The 20,981-nt window shown below is 45.9% G+C and overlaps 2 protein-coding genes and 1 pseudogene across 4 annotated transcripts in view; 2 read left to right on the forward strand and 1 right to left on the reverse strand.

The window, feature by feature from the left end:
• The window catches only part of M1AP (meiosis 1 associated protein), an 85,723-nt gene extending 67,907 nt beyond the window's left edge, over positions 1-17,816 (forward strand). The window contains exons 8-11 of one of the 2 annotated variants that reach the window (XM_079940317.1): positions 13,954-14,160; positions 15,266-15,406; positions 15,879-15,890; positions 16,771-17,816. In XM_079940317.1, the coding sequence (XP_079796443.1) occupies positions 13,954-14,160; positions 15,266-15,406; positions 15,879-15,890; positions 16,771-16,950 (540 nt within the window). In that variant the 3' untranslated portion in view covers positions 16,951-17,816. Of the gene's footprint in view, positions 1-1,295; positions 1,580-13,953; positions 14,161-15,265; positions 15,407-15,878; positions 15,891-16,770 lie in introns of those variants that run through there. The other variant, XM_079940316.1, reaches the window with a different exon arrangement.
• Positions 12,139-12,873, forward strand: LOC307195819 (polyadenylate-binding protein 2-like; annotated as a pseudogene). Its single transcript has one exon. The product of its transcript is annotated as a polyadenylate-binding protein 2-like (transcript).
• A 113-nt stretch (positions 17,817-17,929) lies between the features above and the next one.
• Positions 17,930-20,943, reverse strand: DOK1 (docking protein 1). The gene is made up of 5 exons (XM_079940315.1): positions 20,764-20,943; positions 20,112-20,411; positions 19,871-19,964; positions 19,517-19,701; positions 17,930-19,319 (listed from the first exon to the last, which is right to left on the reverse strand). The coding sequence occupies exons 1-5, from the start codon at positions 20,833-20,835 to the stop codon at positions 18,507-18,509; spliced, it is 1,464 nt and encodes a 487-aa protein (XP_079796441.1). The 5' UTR covers positions 20,836-20,943; the 3' UTR covers positions 17,930-18,506.
• Between the last annotated feature and the right edge of the window lie 38 nt (positions 20,944-20,981).

Genomic DNA, 20,981 nt, shown 5'->3' on the forward strand with positions numbered 1-20,981 from the left:
ACTATACTCTACCCAATTCCTCAGGATCTTGGAGACCTACTCGGGAGAAATTGCTCTCATGGGGCTTCAGTACATTCTTTTTTTTTTTTTTTTTTTTTGCGGTACACGGGCCTCTCATCCCATTGCGGAGCACAGGCTCCGGACGCGCAGGCTCAGCGGCCATGGCCCACGGGCCCAGCTGCTCCGTGGCATGCGGGATCCTCCCGGACTGAGGCACGAACCCGCGTCCCCTGCATTGGCAAGCAGACTCTCAACCACTGCGCCACCAGGGAAGCCCAGTGCATTCTTATAGTACATGATATTTTAAACAGACAGTTGCATTTTAATACACTGCTAGAGGGAGTGTAAGTTTTCTGGAAAGTGGTACCCTTCAACACTTCAATTCCACTACTGGGAATATAGCCCAAGAAAACAATGAGAAAAGGGAGCAAAGATATAGGCACCAGCATGTTTATCTCAGTGTTATTTACAATGGTAAGAAACTGGAAACAATTTAAATGTCCTAAATAGAGGAATGGTTAAATTGAAATAGGGGGAAAGTTAGAGGAACAATAATTCAGCCAAACAATGAACCATAATAGTTTACAGTATGTACTATAAACTATTATGGCTATATATTATGTAGCCATAATAGTTTATAGTAAGGATGGGAAAGAGTATTCTTTTCCATCCTGGCTTGTATTATATGAGATCAGAGTCTCTCTGTCTCTGAACTTGGGGTTTGAGAATCTGTATTTATTTATTTATTCAACAAAAATTTATTGAGCACTACAGGCCAGGTACAGCTGTAGGGGCCAAAGAGACCTCTTCTTTACCACTCCTCTCTCATGGAAACTCACGAGTATGTGGTTGACCCATGTCTAATAAGATACCCATTTTCAGTAGCACTTACTAAGAGCTGGTCACTTAACCAAGTGCTTTGCATACTTTACCTCATTTAATTCTCACAATAATTCTGTGAGATAGATTGTTGTCCCCATTTTTACAGATGGAGAAGACTGAAGTCTAAAGAGATCAAGTGACTTACCAGTGGTCACACAGCCACTGAAGTGGCCAAGTCAGAATGCAGTTGAATGTAGTTCTGTTGATTGTATATCTCATACTTTTAACTCCTTGGCTAAATTCCTACTCCAGGTGTAGCCAGATAAACACAGGTCACAGCACTGAGGCTAATTCTTCTCCCTTAGCACCCCAAGCTTCTGTACACCACTGGACTTGAATTCACTTAAACTAGTACTAGGTACTTGTAGTAGCTCCTTACCCATCTTGTGCTTCTTGTGTTTCACCTCAACCAGATCAAAGACCACTCTCCTTTCCTAGAAAAGGAAGAAGCAAAATCGTGTTTGAATGGCTCTTCCTTCTTGCTTCCCACTTGACATCTCCAAGCAGCAAAAAGCCTGAAAGGTGGTGTCTTATGGAGGGAAGAATTCTTCACAAGCTTCAGTTCATTCATTCAACAACAAATATTTTTGGAGTCCCTACTATGTGACAAGACTTATTTAGTGTTTTAACCTTCCAGATCCTATTTTTACAAGTTTTCAGCACTTCTTTAAGTCCATCCTTGGTTTTATATTCTTTCTTACACCTCTTTCACATGTTCTGTGAAAATCTGATGTAATCAGTTGACTCTTGACTTCTGTTTCTCATTGTCCTGTTTCCCCTCCAGCTAACTTCTCATTCTAACTTCTGTCTTTCTGTTAATAGCAGCACCACCATTGTCTACTCACCCAGGCTTGTAACCTCAGTCACTTTCAGCCTTCTCTCCTTTTACACCCACTTCGTTACTAAGTCATATCAAATTTTTTCTCATAAGTTGTAACTGTCCTTTCCTTCCCATTCCTGCTGCTTGCTCTCACCAAGACTTCTTCAGAAACTCCTAATTAGCTTCCCTACCTCCAATCTCTCCCTCTTCTAATTTGCCCTGTTCATTAGACCAGATTAATCTTCTTGAAGCATTACCCTATCACATGTTGTTCACCCAGTGACTTAAGTCTTGCCCGCTCTAACCCCATAGCATCTACTGTATGTATTTTTTCCACTCTTTCCTTTAATTTATATTTCCCTCATTTTCCCTCTTTCCTTTAATATCGCAATAATCTCTTAACTTGTCTCAATGCTTTTAGTGTTTCCCCTTCCCAATCCATTTTCCAATCTGCAACCAGATTAATATTCTTGAAACACAGCACTCTTCAGCTTAAAGCTATTTTGTGGCTTACTATTAATCATACTTAAAGTGGATATTCCTTAGGCAGGTATTCAAACTCCATCCTTGTCTCCCATTATTCCCCTTCCTGTATCATACAGTGCAACCAAATTAATACACAAACTTTAAATTGCCCTACCTTTGAACTTTTTTTCATGTTGTCCCTTCTCCTATCTCCATCTGTTCAAATCCTACCTCATTCTGAAGCACCCAGCTCACATGGTGCTTCTGCAATGAGGCCTTTCTGGATGCCTATATTTATCACTAGAGCTTTGTGTGTTCTGTTTCTTTTTGGAGACAAGCATATTTCAATTAGTTTTTAAATATATGATCCTATGATTTTGGTTAAAGTCTATGATATAAATTTGCCTACACAGAATCCAGGAAAACGTGGTTGCCTTTTCCTGAAATTTCTACCACTTCCCCATTTTACCAACTAATTCCTCAGGCTTAGTCAAATTTAGGTTTAGAGTAGAAACTGTCCCTTTGTTATCTCTCTTTGTTGGGAGTCAAGGCCAGGCAGTTTTCTAATCTGTTGTGGTAAAGTATAATTCGTATTGTCTGAGAAAAGCATGGGCTTTGGGCTCAGATGGTCCTAGGTTCCTGACAGCTTCATTATTTCCCAATTGTGTGAAGTTAGGCCATATACTTAACCTCTCTAAGCCTCAGTGTCTTTATCTATTTGTAACCCTAACAAATCTAGTGGTCCCATGTGGTTTTGTCTCTATATAAATGGCATGTAAAGAAGCACTGCCCAGAGGACAAAAAGCAATTTTAAAATTAACTTATGTGTGCTTTCCAAGAACGCCAAAGAGGAAATAGTTCATTACCCACAATGACATTTTTCAAATTTTCTTCCTCTACTCCTCGATCATATCTAACCTGGAGATGTTCCAAGAGCCTTTCACACACACGCACACCCAAAAACTAAAACTCTGTCTGTATCCCCAGTCCTTGTTCCTCTATCTTCTTCCTCTCTCAGCTATATATATATATATATATATATATACACACATATATATATATATATATTCTATAGATTGACTTAGCCTCTCTGACATAATCCCCTCCCTCTTAGGTCCTGTCTCTCTCCACCTATTTAAAATATCCAGCAATAGAACCCACACAGCTTCTCCTTTCATGAGTAGAAGTGGAGTGGGAGAGAAGGAAAAAAAGGGAGAAGGTGCATGACAAACATATTAGTGACCCTTGTCCCTTTCACATATAAAACAGATATACCTCACGTAAAATATACCTCACGTTGTCTTTAAGATGATTAAGTAATATTACATGTGTAAAGCACGTAGCATACATCTGGCATATGATTTGTACATAATGGTTGGTTAGTAGTTCTACAAATTCCATTTGTTTATTTTTTATGGATTCTAATTCTCTGGAGAAATTCTCCGTATTTTCACCTATTTTCGTGAACAAACTAATCATAGTTATTTTAAGGTACTTTGCTAACCTCAGGACTTGGATCACCTGTGGCCTTGTTTCTATTGTCTCTGTCTTCATTTGCTTTTCAGACATGTGGTCCTGTCTTTTGATGAACCCAGTAATATTTTGGTGAAAGATACTCATTGTGTCTAAATAAATTGTAGAGGCTCCAGTTGGTGTTGGTCTCTTCTGAGAGGGTTCATCCTGCCCTGCACTAAGCAGATAGAGTGTTGGCAAATCATCCTTTTCCACTCAGGAGCTATGCTGAGTCGAGGTTGGACTGCAGTCCTGCTAAGGCTCAATCTACCCCTGGTTTGCTCTTTGCCCTCTAGGATTTTCCACTGAAAACCTGGTCTATAATGTGTATCCCCTCCCCTTGGACGATCCCAACTCTAATCACTCTTTCCCAAGTCTGCTAAAATACTCTACTTCTAGAGGTTTTCTCCTTGGGTGTTTTTGTCCTCTGCTCCATGCAGCCCCAGTATTTGGCAAATGTGCTGAGTGAGAAGTTGGCTTGAGCACCTATCTTACCCCATCCAAGTCTCCACCAGAAAGTTCTGGTAGTTTCTCTGTTCCCTTACAAGTGCCTCAGGAGGTACAAATCCTAGATTCTCAGCTCCCACCCCCACTCCCTCCAACTCAGAATAAACATATGCCCTCAGGATAAAAGCAATTGCAAGACCTCCCTCACCTCTCTGAATTCTTCCTTCTCCAGAGACAGAGCCATCTCTCAGTTTTATTGTTTCAGCACCTTCTCACTGCCTTCAGACAAATGGTTTCTGTATATTTTTCAGCTTTGCTAGTTATTCTAGGCAGGAAAACCAGTCTGCCTCTGGCCATTCCAACCCACTCAAATGTAGAGGTTGATGGTTATTAAATGTTCATTTATTCCCTTTTGCATCCTTTATCTGGCTAGACGGCCTATAATACATTTTTCTGGTTTACCCTCAGTTAGTTGGCTGGTTCCACCATGTTCTCATTTTCAGGTTCCTGGGTTTTCTTACAAGTATGTATAAGCATAGCTTCTGGCAAAAATGGGTGGTTTGCATTTTTATGATCTTATCTAATCTTGGCTCTATTATCACCCTACCCTTATTTTTCCTTTGCCTAATCCCCCTAATTGTTTATTTTATATTTTTTGTTGTTGCCTTTTTCTAAACTTGGATAACTACTTTGTGGAATGTGGTAGGGAATTATATATATAATTTTTCTAAGTATTTATTAGATGAATTTATTCATCACCAGGAAAACATCATTTCAATTACCAAATCCTACTACATAGTCCCAGTTATGTAGCTAGTGACTCACTTTTCACATCCTCATTTCTCTTACAAAGTCATGTCTGTCTGAACTAGGAAAAGAAATGAAAATACCACCTAGATCTTTCAGTTTCATACTTAAAATGTCAGAGTTTCTGGAGACACGTTCCAGAGTTTTACGGGCCATGTCTGCCCTAATTGGACACAGAAGTGACAGGATTCAAGCCAAGATATGCCCAGCAGGAGTCTAAGTACATAGGCAATGACCTGGTTGGGCTGTAAATGGGTGGGGAAATGGAAATTCCTTGGTTATATTAGGCGAAGAGTCAAGAGCAAGAATCCAAGCTGAGAGTGGGGTGATGGCAGGTCAGGAGCCATTTTTTTAAAATAAATTTATTTATTTATTTATTTATGGCTGCATTGGGTCTTAGTTGCATGCGGGCTTTCTCTAGTTGCGGTGAGTGGGGGCTACTCTTCGTTGCGGTGCGTAGGCTTCTCATTGCAGTTGCTTCTCTTTGCAGTTGCTTCTCTTGTTGCGGAGCACAGGCTCTAGGCATGTGGGCTTCAGTAGTTGCAGCATGCAGGCTCAGTAGTTGTGGCTCACAGGCTCTAGAGCACAGGCTCAGTAGTTGTGGAGCACAGGCTTAGTTGCTCTGCAGCATGTGATATCTTCCTAGACCAGGGGTTGAACCGGTGTCCCCTGCATTGGCAGGCGGATTCTTAACCACTGTGCTACCAGGGAAGTCCCAGGAGCTATTTTTTAAAAAGTGATCAGAATGAAGTTAGCATATACAGCCTCCAGGGGATACAGACAGGGGCTAGAATAGCAGGATAGCACGACGTCAGTGGGCTTCTTGTGACCCAGCCTTGTCTGTTTCTCTTGCTTCATCTTTCACCATGCCCCTTCTATGATTCACTCCAGCCACACTAATAAATTACTAAATGTTCCTCAAAGATGCTAAACTGCTTCACACAGCCACACCCTTTTTCATGCTGAGCCCTTCCCCTTGCCTCTATGAACCTGACAAATTTTTAATTTTTTTTCCAGATTCTGCTTAAATACTTTCCCTCTGAAGCTTTTCCTGCCCCCCACCATAGCCTGCCCCCACTCATCCTTTTTGACCCTTCCCCACCCATGTACCTATTGCCACATCTATTTTGAACTTCACAGAACTGATAAATGGTAGGAATATGCACCTTGGCTCTCTGATGTGAGAAATGTCACATTACTATATTTTTCTAAATCAAATTTTAAAAATATTAGTCCCCAAGTGCTAGGATGCTGACACACTCAATATCTTTATGAGTGCCTCTCCCCTTCCCTACGGTCATCCTCATAATCCTAGGGGGGCTAACAGTCCAGAAAATGTGGAAAATGCCCCTTTGGTCTTCAATACACCTCCAGTATTGTTGAATAGAAGTGACAAGGGCAGACATCTTTGTCTTGCTCCTAATCTTAGGGACAAGGCACCCAGTCTTTCACCACTACTTATGATGTTAGCTGTAGGTTTTTTGTAGAGGCCTTTGTTAGGGTGAAGAAGTTCCATCCTGTTGAACGTTTTTATCATGAATTTTATCAAATGCTTTTTCTGCATCTATTGAGATGATTATGTAGTTTCGTCCATTAGTCTATTAACATGATATATTATTACATTGTTTGATTTTTGGATATGAAGCTAACCTTGTATTCCTAGAATAAATCCCTCTTGTTATGTATAATCCTTTTTATATATTACTGGATTTGGTTGGCTGATATGTTGTTGAGGATTTTTGCATCTATATTCATAAGGGAGATTTGTCTGTAATTTTCTTGTGATGTCTTTTTCTAGTTTTAGTATCAGGGTAATACTAGCCTTATAGATGAGTTGCAAAGTGTTCCTTTATCTTCTGTTTTTTTGGAAGAATTTCTGAAGGATTAGTGTTATTTCTTTAAAGGTTTGGTACAATTCACCAGTGAAGCCATCTGGGCCTTGACATTTTTGTGGGAAATTTTCTGATTGCTAATTCTATGTCTTTACTTGTTATAGGTTGTACAAAAAAGTTAATATAGCAGACCTGAAATTCCTTTCCTTAGAAAGTCCTGCTTGCAAGATTGACCCTTGGCTGGCATCTGGGAACTTGGATTTAGGGAGTGTTTCCACCATCCCCTAAATAATAAGAGTGGCTTACTGTGCCTAAACTGTGCAAAAGTATATGCTGACATCTGCTTTCCTTCTAGGAGTCTAGAATTTTGGTATGTGCTAGGTACAGAGTGCCTATGTGACCAGCCTCCAAAAAAATGTTGGACACTGACTCTCTAATGACTTCTCCTGGTAGGCAACATTTTACACATGTTGTCACAATTCAACACTAGAGGAATTAAGTACATTCTGTGTGACTCCATAGGTAGAGGACTTTTAAAAGCTTGCACCTTGTTTCCTCTGGACTTCATACCATGAGATTTTCTCCATGCTGATTTTCCTTTGTATTCTCTGGATGTAATAAGTAATATTTATGAATATGACTATATGCTAAGTCCTGTGAGTCTTCTTAATGAATCACTGAACCTGGAAGTGGTCTTGGGGACCCCTGACACAGATTTATTCAGATTTTCTATTTCCTTTTGAGTCAATCTCAGCAGTTTGTGTCTTTCTAGGAATCTCCTTTTCATCTAGGTTATCTAATTTGTTGTCATATAATTGTTTACAATATTGTCTTGTAATCCTTTTCGTTTCTGTAAGGTGAGTAGTGATGCCACCTCTTTTTTTTTATTTTAGTAACTAAGATATTTTCTCTTTTTTCCATTGATCAATCTAGCTAACAAATTTTGTTTGTTTGTTTTTGTTTTGTTTTGTTTTGATCTTTTCAAAGAATCAACTTTGGTTCCATGATTTTCTCTATTGTTTTTATATTCTCTATTTCATTTCTTTCTACTCCCGTATTTTTTAATTTCCTTCCTTCTACTTGCTTAGGTTTGGTTTGGTCTTCTCTTTCTAGTTTCTTAAGGTGGAAGGTTAAGTTATTGATTTGAGATCTTTCTTCTTTTTATTTTAATAGAGGAGTTTTCAGCTATAAATGTCCCTCTAAGCACTGCTTTAGCTGTATTTCATAAGTTTTGGTATGTTGTGTTTTTACCTAAACTCATATCAAATTATTTTCTAATTTCCCCAGTGATTTCTTCTTTGATCCACTGATTACTTAGGAGTATGTTATTTAATTTTCACATACTTATGAATTCCCCAAATTTCTTTTTATTATTGATTTCTAATTGCATTCCACCGTGGTCAGAGAAGATACTTTGGATGATATGATTTTTTTTAAAGTTCTTCAGATACAATCCAGTATCTTTTTTTTTTAATTTTATTTAGTTAGTTAGTTTGGGCTGTGTTGGGTCTTCGTTGTGGTACTTGGGCTTCTCATTAAGGTGGCTTCTCTTGGTGCGGAGCTCGGGCTCTAGGTGCACGAGCTCAGTTAGTTGTGGCATTTGGGCTCAGTAGTTGTGGCTCAGGGGCTTAGTTTCTCCATGGCATGTGGGATCTTCCCAGACCAGGGCTCGAACCCATGTCCCCTGCATTGGCAGGTGGATTCCCAACCACTGCACCACCAGGGAAGCCCTGGATGATTTTAATCTTTTAAAATGTATTGTAGTTTGTTTTATGGCCTATCACATGGCCTATTCTGGAGAATGTTCCATGTTCACTTGAGAAGAATGTATAATCTGCTGTTTGGGGGTTTGAAATCTCTTTTACCATCTTCCCTTGGTCTTTGTGGAAGCCAGTGTGAGAGTAGCGGAGTAGTGGATATTGTCGCTTCTTTTTCTTCCCCTCCTGGGTCCTGCCTTCTGGAGTGAGAGAATAAGCAAATAATGCCAAATTAACAACTTCTTCCTGATGTCCTTCCAGATCCCCAAAACCCCCAGGTATGCATGGCTTTTCTGTAACTAGCTGTGATTTCTCTTCCTAGATGCATTATGACAATGAAGTGTTTCTCTTCCCACAAGCAATGCAAAATGAGTGCTCTTGCCCTTCCCCACTCTCAGCGGCTGCCTCAGGAACACTCCCACTCAGGAGTTGGTCAACGCTTCTTTAATGGATGGATTTGGTCCCACATCATCATATTGATGGCAAACCAAGGGAGTGCTGGTTTGGTGAGATTAGAGCTTTTACCTGATATAATAAACTCCCATCTGCCCTTCTGACAGTGCCATTAAGATTGTCCCTTCTACTCCTGTTTCCCCATATACCCGGAAGTGAGTAACCACATCCTCTTCATTTTCTTTGAAATCTGTAAAGGATCCATTTGTCTGTAACTAACAGAAAACCAACCCAACTCTACTTTGAGTAATTAAGAGTTTATTTTTCTCATGTAACAAGAAGTGCAGGGACAGACAATTCTGGGGCTGACGCAGTTGATCAACACCATCAAGGACCCAGACTCTTTCCATTTTCCCACTGCAGCATCCACAGCAGGTGTACTTTTCATCCTTATGCCTGCTGCCTCATGGCCACAAGATGGCTGCTGCACCTTAAGACCAAGTCTTGTCCTAGGGAGAAAGAGGGGTAGGGTGCAGAGGCAAAAAGCCTGCCAGCGTATTACAAAGCTTTTCCAGAAGCCCCACCCAGCAACTTCTGATGATGTCTCATTATTTAAGTGTAGGTCACATATCACCCCACACCAATCACTGAAAGACTGAAAAATGGGTAAAGAGAAGGGAGAGGGCAAGGGAGAGAGGAGCAGTGGCCAGGAAACCAACAGTGGCTGCCACACCTTCCTTCACAGCTTTAGTAGTTAGAAGTGGGGGAGGATGACTTTAATCAGGCTGAGCTTGGAGTATGACATTGCATTCAATTCTGTCCCTGTCACACCTGTTCTAATAAGAATCTATCCCCACTTCCTAAAATCTAAACCTCCTGGCACCTTCTGTAGAAAAGTCCCTAAGCACAACATAAATATAGACACATTTTCACCTGCCTTCCAGTAATTTCAGCATCCAACTCATGCTCCTTTTTTTAGAATTAGAAAAAACATATTCTAAAGTACTCAGCAGTCATCCACAGTCATTAAGCATTGTTCAATTTGAGGACCCCAAAGGTTAGTCTTCTGGGGCATCACCATGCCACTGCCTTTTCTCAGCCTCAGATACCTGGTTTGTCAGTTAACCATTTCCATCACAGGTACAATGCCTGTACAAACAAGTCAACCCATGACCTCGTTCAAGCTTGGGTCCTGGACTTCAAGTTATCACTGTCCAGGAAGAGGTTAGAAATTCAGAGTCAAAATAGAAGCCGTAAAGTTCAATTTCCCTATCTCTCACTGTCTCAGAATGCTCCTGGAAACTGCAGATAAATTAATATCTTTATCAAACTCTAATAAGTACATTTGCCTGTCTTCCTTCCAGAGCCTTCCGTCAACCTCTCTGTAAATTATCCCAGAAGTTTTAAAGCATTCTGTAAAATCCTTTCAAATCAGCCTCTTTCCAGTCCTCTGATAGTTCCCACATCAGGAGTTACTTTTGAGAGACCTCACGTATTTCTGCATACCAGTTCTCTAACAGAATCTTAGCTATTGTCTCAAAGTCAATAGACTCAAATTCTAAAGATCATAATTTTTTTGTGTGCCACATTCAAAGTTTCTTAGTAATCCCAGGGTGTAGTGGTTTTGAATTTGTTTCATAACTCTGAGGTGCAAGAAATGTCATATTGCCATAGTTTTAGCCCCCAGGGACTTGCCACAGTGGCAAGATATTCTATTCTCCATGGAGTCTTGGAAAGGTAACCAACTGCCCCAGTTTGCCCAGGACTGAAGTGTTTTCTGGGACACAGGACTTTCAGTGCTAAAGATGGGCAAACTGAAACAGCTGGTCATCCTAAATCTTGGACAAACATTAATTTACAAACCTTCTGCTTACTGTATTACAAGCTCTAAGAGGGCAACGAACATGTCTAATGAATTTCTATATACCCATGCCTAGTGCTTGGGACATAATAGGCATTCAGTAAATTCTTAATAAATAAACAAACTAATCTACAAACAAATTCATGAAACAGCATGAAAAAAAGAAGATTAAAATAATGATAATAATTCAAAGCCTGAGCCACATTGGAAGTTACTTGAGCCAAATTAAATGGAGTGCCCTACAATTTCCTAATATCCCTTCCAGAGAACATCCCTTCCAGGCTTAAAAAGGCTATGTCCATATACCCTGAGAAAACCATAATTCAAAAAGAGTCATGTACCACAATGTTCATTGCAGCTCTATTTACAATAGCCAGGACATGGAAGCAACCTAAGTGTCCATCGACAGATGGATGGATAAAGAAGATGTGGCACATATATACAATGGAATGTTACTCAACCATAAAAAGAAATGAAATTGAGTTATTAGTAGTGAGGTGGATGGACTAGAGACTGTCATACAGAGTGAAGTAAGTCAGAAAGAGAAAAACAAATACCGTATGCTAACACATATATATGGAATCTAAAAAAAAAAAAAATGATTCTGAAGAACCTAAGGGCAGGATAGGAATAAAGACGCAGATGTAGAGAATGGACTTGAGGACACGGGGAGGGGGAAGGGTAAGCTGGGACAAAGTGAGAGAGTGGCATGGACATATATACACTACCAAATGTAAAATAGATAGCTAGTGGGAAGCAGCCGCATAGCACGGGGAGATCAGCTCGGTGCTTTGTGTCCACCTAGAGGGGTGAGATAGGGAGGGTGGCAGGGAGACGCAAGAGGGAGGGGATATGGGGATATATGTATATGTATAGCTGATTCACTTTGTTATACAGCAGAAACTAACACACCATTGTAAAGCAAGTATACTCCAATAAAGATGTTAAAAAAAAAAAGGCCATGTCCTCAGAGCAGGAGCAAATTCTCCCCATGCACACATACACCATGATTTCTATACCATTTATTTCCAATCTGATGGACTTGGGAAGCATCAGGTAGACTTTCCATACATTTTGTATCTGTTCTTCAGGAAGACAGCGCATCTCCAGATATAAGCAAAATGTTAAGCATGAACTTCTGAAGGCACCTACCACCTGCCTGGCTTACCAGACCCCCTCAGAGTTCTGTGCTGTACAAAATGATGACACTGCTTTAAAGTGTCTAGAACTGGGTGAGAGGAGGGCGAGCAAGCAGGCCAGCGACCGACTGGCCGGCGGGGCAGGGTTGCGGAGAATAACGTGATGCAGCCTCGACCACCAGAAGGGGCCCAGGATTGATGTGTTGTTCTAGAGAAGGAACTGGAAGCAATCAAAGCTTGAGTCGGGAGATGGAAGAAGAAGCTGAGAGGCTAAAGGGGCTGCAGAATGAAGTACAGAAGCAAATGAATATGAGTCCACCTCTAGCAATGCAGGCCCACTGATCATGTCCATAGAGGAGAAGATGGAGGCCGATGCCCACTCCACCTACGTTGGCAAAGTGGACTGTGGTGCAGCAGCGGAAGAGCTGGAAGCACACTTTCATGGCTGTGGTTCAGTCAACCACGTTACCATACTCTGTGACAAATTTAGTGGCCATCCCAAAGAGTTTGCTTATATAGAGTTCTCAGACAAACAGTCAGTGAGGGCTTCCCTGGCCTTAGATGACTCCCTATTTAGAGGAAGACAAATCAAGGTGATCCCAAAGCGAACCAACAGACCAGTCATGAGCACAGCAGACCAGGGTTTCCCACAAGTCCGATTCCGAGCCCGGACCCCCGACTACAACAGTTCCCCCTCTCAATTCTACAGTGGTTTTAACAGCAGGCCCTGGGGTCACGTCTACAGGGGCTGGGCTAAAGAGACATCATGGTAGTCCCCTTACTTAAAAAAAGTGTGTATTAGGAGTGGGGGTGGGGAAGAGGAAAGAAGGGGACAAAAGAATTTAAAAAAAAAAGAAAAACAGGAAGAAAGAAGTTTCTAGAATTCCAGCCCCACCCCCACCTCAGCACATTTGCTCTGGGGTATAATTCTAATGCCACAGCAGGTTTTTTCTGCTTCACTGTGTCACTTTCCACTTGTCTTCCACAAGACACTGATAATTCCTCTATCCCCTTAAAATCTTTTTTCTCCTTTTTGCCTTTCCTCTTGTATTATTTCTTCCAACTTTTCATATATGTTAGAGTGGGTAGAACTAGTGTGCTTTCTTTCATCTTATGTAGCAAGCAGACTGTTATGTACCTGTTATGATGATCACCTCAAGGAAGAGAACACAATTTAAAGATTTAAAGATGATTGTAACAGTCCTGACTCCATGGTTCCGGGAGTTGTGGTTTTCCTTGAAAAACTACCACAGAAAATTGTCTCATTTCCATTCCTGGTTTAAAAGGGTACATGCAGAAAATCTGCTAATATGTCTGCTTGTCTCTTCTTCTTACCCATATGCTAACTTATTTAATCTCCATGGCAGATGACAAAGTGTCACCCCTCTGTTCTGCAGTACCCTTCACTCAAAGAGTTGCCACCCCCAGAATTTTGACCCTTCTTTTTGTCCTGTGATGGGCTGAGTTGATATCAAGGGCCCTGTCCCCACCCACCTCCTTGTACCAACGCTTTCCTCTCCCTGATCTCTCCTCCTCCTCTCTCTTCCCAGGTGACTTTGACCACCTTCTTTTTAAGCCCTCTCTGGACTTTCCAGGGACATTCCCCAATCAGCCCACTCTAACCCCAGTTGTGCAACACAAGCAAAATTTATCACTCTCAAAATGAGACCTGAATTTTCACAGTGTCCCACAGAAGTCTCTGTTTTAAGGCTCTGTTTTTAAGGATTTCAGTTCTTGAAACTCCACATTTATCATTGAGTAATATATTAGCCCCCTCTAAGGTGAACACCTACTTCGTCTCTGAACTTGTCTCTGCATTGATAACCCTTTGTGTATGTCCCTAATCAGGGAAAAACAGTAGTACCTTGCGGCACTGGTGATTCAGGCAGAAAGTCCCTCCCTCCCCAGGGCCAGGGTGAAATGGCTCAGCCATCCCTGACACCCCCAGAGGAACTTGGGGAAGCCTCAATTGGGACTAATCCTCCAAACACGCCAAAGACTAAAGATAAACCAGCGTTTATGTATGTCTTTGTTTCAGAAAAGAGAATGGGTGCTATTGGCCAAAGGGGAGCCCCTGAGCCAAGGACACAGCCTGAGAGAGCCCGCCAGCACCTTCTACGTGATCCTGCCATCTCGCTCTCCCACTCTGCTGGTGAAGGCAGTGGCCACTCGGGAACTGATGCTGCCCAGCCCTTTCCCCCTGCTACCTGAGGACATGCCTGATGACAGCCGTAAGACTGTGGAGGCAAGTGAGCCCAGATCTCATGGAATAGATAGAGGGGAGAAAAGAGAAGAGAGTTGAAGAAAGGGATGAGGGAAAGGAGTGAGCCCCTGAAGGAAAGGACGGGAGCAGAGGCAGAAGTGGTTCCAAGGGTGTGGTAAGAGGAGCAGAGAAGAAAGTAAGGAACTGAGGCCAGACAAAAGGAAGTAAGCAAGCATCTGTGTGACGGTGTATTCTCATGGGTCTTTCTCTGCAATATGTGTATACATGTGTGTGTACCTGTGTTTGTGTGCATCTATTTCTGAGAAAAAGAGGGAAAGGCAGCCAATGTAGGCACCGAGAATAGGAAGAGCTTTAAAATAAGACTCTGATGAGAAGGAGGGAACAGTTCTGAAGGCCATTTTCTCCTCCCCCTCCTCTCTTCTTGGATCTGGATTCTGGATTTCCTCTGTCAGCCTCCCCAGGCTGAGGCGGGGGAGGGGGTCCTCTGGGTACAGAGAACTGGAACCCCATCGTTGCTGCTAGGTTGCTGACTTATGTGCAGAGAGGACAGAGCCTGGGATTGTACTCTTGGCTTGGCAGCCACGGGGATGCAGAGAGGTGGGCACAAGTGGCCATGGCTCACTCAGTGTCTCACTTCAGGGCCAGTGGTTCCTGGCACAGGATGTTGTGGCCGGAAAACCTGACTGCTCAGGAATGCTCTGCTGGCATGTCCTCTGGTTATACTCACCTCAAAGGCCTCCGAGAACTCAGTGTACTTGCTTTGCAGACTGTGAGCACCCCAGCCGGGACACACCCTCCCTCACAGCTTCGCACACTGGATCCCTTGTAACCTTCATAGCGCTCTGGCCCCTCTCAGAATCCTGTGACATTGTTCTCAGGGCCAGAGTGTTCAGTGTCCCTAACCACTCAGTTGCTGCTACTTCTTGTACCCTTGCCTGACACTTACCTCACAAGCACTCAGACCTGGGGCAGAACACCCAGCAGGACACGCATCTATTTCACATCCTTCAGTGAAGCCCTGGGTCATCATACCTCCTCCAGCTTCTCACACTCAGGTCTCTGCCTGACATCTTGGGTTCTGTGACCTCAAGACCCCCAGGTGAGGCTCCTCCTCTCTCTTCCTCAGAGCATGCTGGATGACCTGGAGCTAGAACCCACCTACAACCCCTTGCAGGTTTGGAGCCACCTGTACTCACACCTGAGCAGCACCTTTGCCAAGCCTCAGGGCCCGCTCCACCCAAGGTGGGAGAGCCGGGCTCTGAGAAAGGTACTTCCCTCCCTCCCCTTTATGCCCAGAATCCCAGAGAGTCCTCTTCCCCTGTGCCCAACTCCCCCCCATCCAAGGGAGTATCCTCCCTGGATCCCCTCTGGCAGAAAGAGGGCATACAGGGGAGGAAGAAAAAGAGCAGCCTTTTGCCCTAAACAAAGAAAATTACAACCCCTACCCGGTAAGGGGGCTTTTTTTTTTTTTTTTTTTGCTTGGGCATTTACATATGTTTAGGTATCTTAATTGCAGTGTTTGTGATAAATCATTAGTCATTTAACAGACCATTGTCCCACTAAGCAAACTGGCGGCACTGGAACTACAACCACAAGCCTCTGTTGAAAGAAAAGGCTTAAGGGAAGGTGGGAAAAGAAATGCCTAAGGGAAGGGGAATTAGCATTTACCGACCAGCAGTCATCTGCCAGGTTCTGTGACATGTGTTCTCACATATATTTTTCTCATTTAATCCTCACAGCATCCCCGCAAGGTAAGTGTTATGCTTATTTTACAGATGAGTAAAGGGAGGCTGATCAAGGTTAGTAGCTTAGAGACAGGGCTCTAGTGACAGGGGTTGAGAGAGAAGAGTAATTGAAGGGGGGATTTATCTTTTTATTTTTTTAAGATTTATCTTATTATTTATTTATTTTTGGCTGTGTTGGGTCTTAGTTGTGGCATGCGGGATCTTCACTGAGGCACGTGGGATCTTTCATTGTGGCGGACGGGCTTCTCTCTAGTTGTGGCATGTGGGTTTTCTCTCTCTAGTTGTGGCGCATGGGCTCCAGAGAACGTGGGCTCTGTAGTTTGCAGCACACAGGCTCTCTGGTTGAGGCGTGCGAGCTCAGTAATTGTGGCACGCGGGCTTAGTTGCCCTGCGGCATGTGGGATCTTAGTTCCCTGACCAGGGATCAAACCCATCCCCTGCATTGTAAGGCAGATTCTTTACCACTGGACCACCAGGGAAGTCCCAAGGGGTGTTTATTTTTATGAAATCCATGTTCTATAGTATTTGGGCTTCCTTTTGTGCCCTTATTAATCTTTTCCTTGTTTCTCAATAACAGAGCCTATAGGAAAACCCCCGCTTTGTCTTACCTGAAGTTACAAGAGAAAGATGTTTCCAAACTACAGTCAGTCTAGAGGTGGGAACAGAACCGACCATAAGTTAGCTGGTGGACAAGCAAACAGAGGAGGACACTTAGCCAGGAGACAGGCACTGTGGAGGCTGGAGCCTAGGGGACTCCACTGCCCTGGGCCTCGAGGCTGTCACTCACAGGACACATGAAGGAGTTAGGACAGAAGGCGCAGCAGGGAATTGGACAGATCGGGAACGGTCTGGTCTTCACAGGAAGCTCTTCTTGCTTTCTTTGCAGGCTGGGCCACTGCAAACAAATCGAGTTCGAGCCACAGTGGCCCCTTTGCCTATGACTCCAGCCCCTGGCAGAGCCCCCAAGATGCCAGCAGCCAGCAAAGCTTCCTCGGATGTCTTCTTCCAGCCTTCCATGGAGGAGGAGGAGGAGGAGGCAGACGAGGAGTATCCCTCAGGGCCCTAAGTCACCAGCACCACAGCCCAGCTGCCCTGTGCAAGCACATCCATGCCAAGGCTCACACAATGGCTTTCTGTGGACAGACTTGCCTCCTATCCACCTGAGCCTCTGTGAGCTCCGGGTGGCTGGGAAACACAGCCTTCCCCTCCGCAGTCCTCAGTGCTGCCACTGCCCCACTCTTCAGGCTGGGAAGAGACGCACCGACCCTTTTCCTTCGCCAAGCAGGGACTCATTTTTCTTTTGGATCATTTGATACTGTTAACACAAATGAAGATTAAATAACCAGTAAGTCTCCACCATTGTTAGGAGCATTCCCAGGCCTGATTTTCTCCTTGTAGCTGTGTAAGTAGGTGGGTGAAGTCAGGTCACGATCAGGAAACTGAACCTCAGGAGACAAGGATGAGGTTTTCAGAGCTCATGAAAAGCAAGTAGGATTGAAATTGAAATCGAAACCGCATTCCAAAGCCCATGCCCCTCCCACTACACCCACCACAGTGCAATTCCCTTCAGCCTCCAAACAGATAAGTGGTTGATGCTTGGTACCTACACGCAAAGTGTGCGCAGGCGCGTGAGTGTGCTTTTGTCTGTGTGTGTGTGTGTGTGTGTGTGTGTGTGTGTGTGTGTGTGTGTGTGTGTGTCGGTGTGTGAGACAAGGGGGAAGGAAGGCATCCTAGAGCTGAGAACAGGGGAGAGGGTGGTGTGAAAAAGACCTATTCCCTTCCTATTCCCCTCTCCTCATACCTGCCCATCAGCTTTCTCCATCCACAGGATAACTACCATTTATACAATGCTTACTCTGCACTTGAAATCGTATTAAGTACTTGAGAAATTTAACTCCTTTCATAAAAACCCTGTGAGGTTGTATGTGTAATTAAGATTTCCCATTTTGCACAGGGGCAGTGGGGGAAGCTGAGCGTTACAGATGTTACACACAGGGTCACAGAGATAGGGTCAGGCCCAGGTGGGCCTGACTGGACCACCCAGGCTCTGAACGACCACACTGCTTGACCCCCCTGCCCGAGGCCCTTTCCTCCTTCAGTGGCCCCCAACACCTTCCTGGTTCTCCTGATTCCCTCCACATCTACCCAGCACAGCCTGCCACTCTGTCCCCTCTGTGACTATTCACACACATAGACCTCTTAAACCCAAACTGACTTTAATGAGGATAAAACTTTAAAAAAATATCTCTCTGGCAAAGAACGATGCCGGGGTAAAGATCAAGACACAGCCCAGTGTCTCCCTATAGCCTCCATACAGGCCCCTCAAACTGTACCTACTCTGACCAAACACCCCTTTCTTTAGTACTGCTCCAGCAGCTATCCCTTCCTTTGGTGGGGATGACTTAGAGGTGCTGGCCTCCCCCAGATCCAGCCCCTGAGCCCCTGCCAACTGTCCCACTTCCATGACTTCTTGGGACACATCATCCTTCCCTTGACTCCCCTTGTACCCTGGTCTCTACACACAGACCCCTCTGGTTCCTGCTGGTTCTAACAGGTTTCTTTGATCCCCAGTGCCACCTCCCCATGGTCCTCCTGTCAGCAACCCCAGCCTTGCCCTTCTTCTCATGTGGAGCCCTCTGACTTAGCCCCAGTCCTGTCAGTCCCTGCTCCAGAGAGCCCACAGTTCCAGCTACCTGAGGCCCCACTCTTCTGGACCTGGCTGTACAGGGCAGTGTCTGAGCTATGGCCTTTGCTGCCACTGCCAGCTGCAGCACCGGATTCAGAGAAGGCCAGGCCCTGGGGCTTGGGAGCTGGGAAGGGCTTTGTGCTCCGCGGGGGTGGCACGGCGTAGTCATCAGTAGCAGGGTTGTAGGGGAGCTCATAGCCCTCCTCCTTCACCCGAGCCTGGCACCACCAGGCATCCTTGGGCTCCTGAGGCAGATCATAAAGGCCCCGGAGAGCAGCTGGGGCCAGGCCCTCAGGTTCATCATAGATGGGGTCTTCTTTGGGGTCTGTCAACTTGGCCTTTATCAGCTGCTGCTGCAGATGCTCACACAAGTCCCAATAGAGAGGTTTCTTTAACTGCAACCCCTCCCCTGCCTGAGCAGGGGTGCTGTCCAGGGGGTCTGAGTATAGGGAATCTTGGGAAGGGCCTGGAAGAATGCGCAGGGAGTCTAAGGGTTCAGCATACAGGGCTGGAGGGCTGCCTGCGAGCTCCTGGGGGCCCCGCGGGGGAGCCAACTTCCCTTCTGCCACTTCTCCTTCATGGGAATCAGCTCTGAGAACATCCTGCCCCTGGCTGGCCTTTCCCTGGGTCTTCTGTCGGTGGATAGCAGTCTCAACTGCCTGAAAGATGTCATTTCCCTGCGCCGTCTGGAAGGTGAAGGTTCCAGGGCCAGAGGGGCAGCGGCGGCCAGCCTCAAAAGAGAACATGACCTGAAGAGAGTGTGGAGGGAAACACATAATCAGGAGCCATCAGAGGAGGTGAGTCACAGGGCTGGAACTAGTTAGGGGACCTACAAAGAAGAGACCACCTGGGAAGGGAGGTGGGGTCATGGGCTAGGCAAGAAAGCCCGGTCCTGCCCCACCCCTCCCACAGCTGCCCAACCCAGGGAGCCAGTCCTGCACCGCACCTTGTCTCGGCCATAGCGACGCAACAGAGTGTAAGGCCAGGAAAGGAGTGGCTCCTGTATCTGAGTTTGGGCCCCCACGCCCAGGAGAGTCAGCCTCTCAGCCTCCACTCTCAGCATATAGGAGCCATGCAGGCCACAACGCTCAGCGGCTTCAGTCCTTTGCACGGTTACCCAGAACTGGGATCCTGGAAGGAATACACAGTTAGACTGGCACCTGGCCAGGACTGGGGTGGGGGGAGGGAGCAGGTTGTCCAAGCATACACGTGAAAGCCAGCTCTCAGGAGCATTCTACTTCCCCTTGTAGGACACCCTTTCTTTCCATGCCATCCCTGCTGGGGCTTTTCAGGCATCTACCTTCCCAGGCGGGGCTATACAGTGAATTCTCCAGCATCTCCAGGGCAGAAAGCTTGGGTGGGTTCTCGGCAGGCGCCAGGGCCCAGCTGCCTTTCTGGGGTAAAGAGAAAGAGTATGAAGGAGACTGTGATTCCCTCACCGCGGTTCCCAGGGTCTGAGTCAGCCCAGTTCCTCTGCCGCTGTAACTGCTCCCACCCCGCATGGACTCTTGGGCCCAGTGCAGCTCGCCCCAGCCCCTCACCGGAAAGGCGTTTCGGCACAGCGTTTGCACCCAGGCGGCGCTGGACGGCGCGTCGGCCGCCAGCAGGTGGGAACGCTGTGCGGTGTCCAGGCGGAAAGCTGCGGCGCCAGGCTCAGGGGGGCTCTCCACGGCCACGGGGGCCACGCTCACACACTCAGCCAGACGGATCACCTTGCAGTCCAGGCGGCGCGTGCTCCCTCGGCCCCCTCCAGAGCTCGACCCCTTGTGGTCAAAGAACTCGAGCCGCGCGACACCGTGGGGGCTGGCCGGGTAAAGCACCGCCCAGGTCTTCCTCCACCTCTGGGGAAAGATCGGAGAGACACTGGGGAAGGAGAGCAGGCAAACACCGGCGGCCCGGGCCCCGACAGGGAGGGAGGGACCTGCGCGGGCCAATTTCAGGTCTGAGGCTTCCCGACGGCAGGCGAAGTTTCCCAAGGAGGATGCCGCTCCGCCTCCCCCAGGGCCAGAGAGGCGAGGCCGGAGGCAGGCAGACGCTTCTTCCGAATGTGTGCAAAGCAATTTAGCCGGAAATTCATAAGGCTCTCCGGCTCCGGGCGCCGCGCTCCAACCCGCTGCCGGTCCCCTCCCTCCATCTAGGCTCAGCTGCCCACCCCTAGCTCTGATGGGGTTCGGCAACCCCTACCCACACTACCTTGGTACCGAAACGCTGGCTCTGCAAAAACAGCGGCCCTTCCATCACGGCCCCGTCCATGGCCCCGTCCATGGCCCCTGGCGGTTCCTTCCGCCCTTCCTGGCCCTGTGGGCCGGAGGCGGGGCGAGGCGGGGAGGAGGGCGGGGCGGGGCTCGCGCAGGAGGCGTTCCCGCCCCCACAACCTCCCCGTACCGCGAAAGGGGAGGAAGGAGACAAGC

This window comes from Stenella coeruleoalba (assembly GCF_951394435.1).
Source record: "Stenella coeruleoalba genome assembly, chromosome: 13".
NCBI classification, from domain to species: Eukaryota; Metazoa; Chordata; class Mammalia; order Artiodactyla; family Delphinidae; genus Stenella; species Stenella coeruleoalba.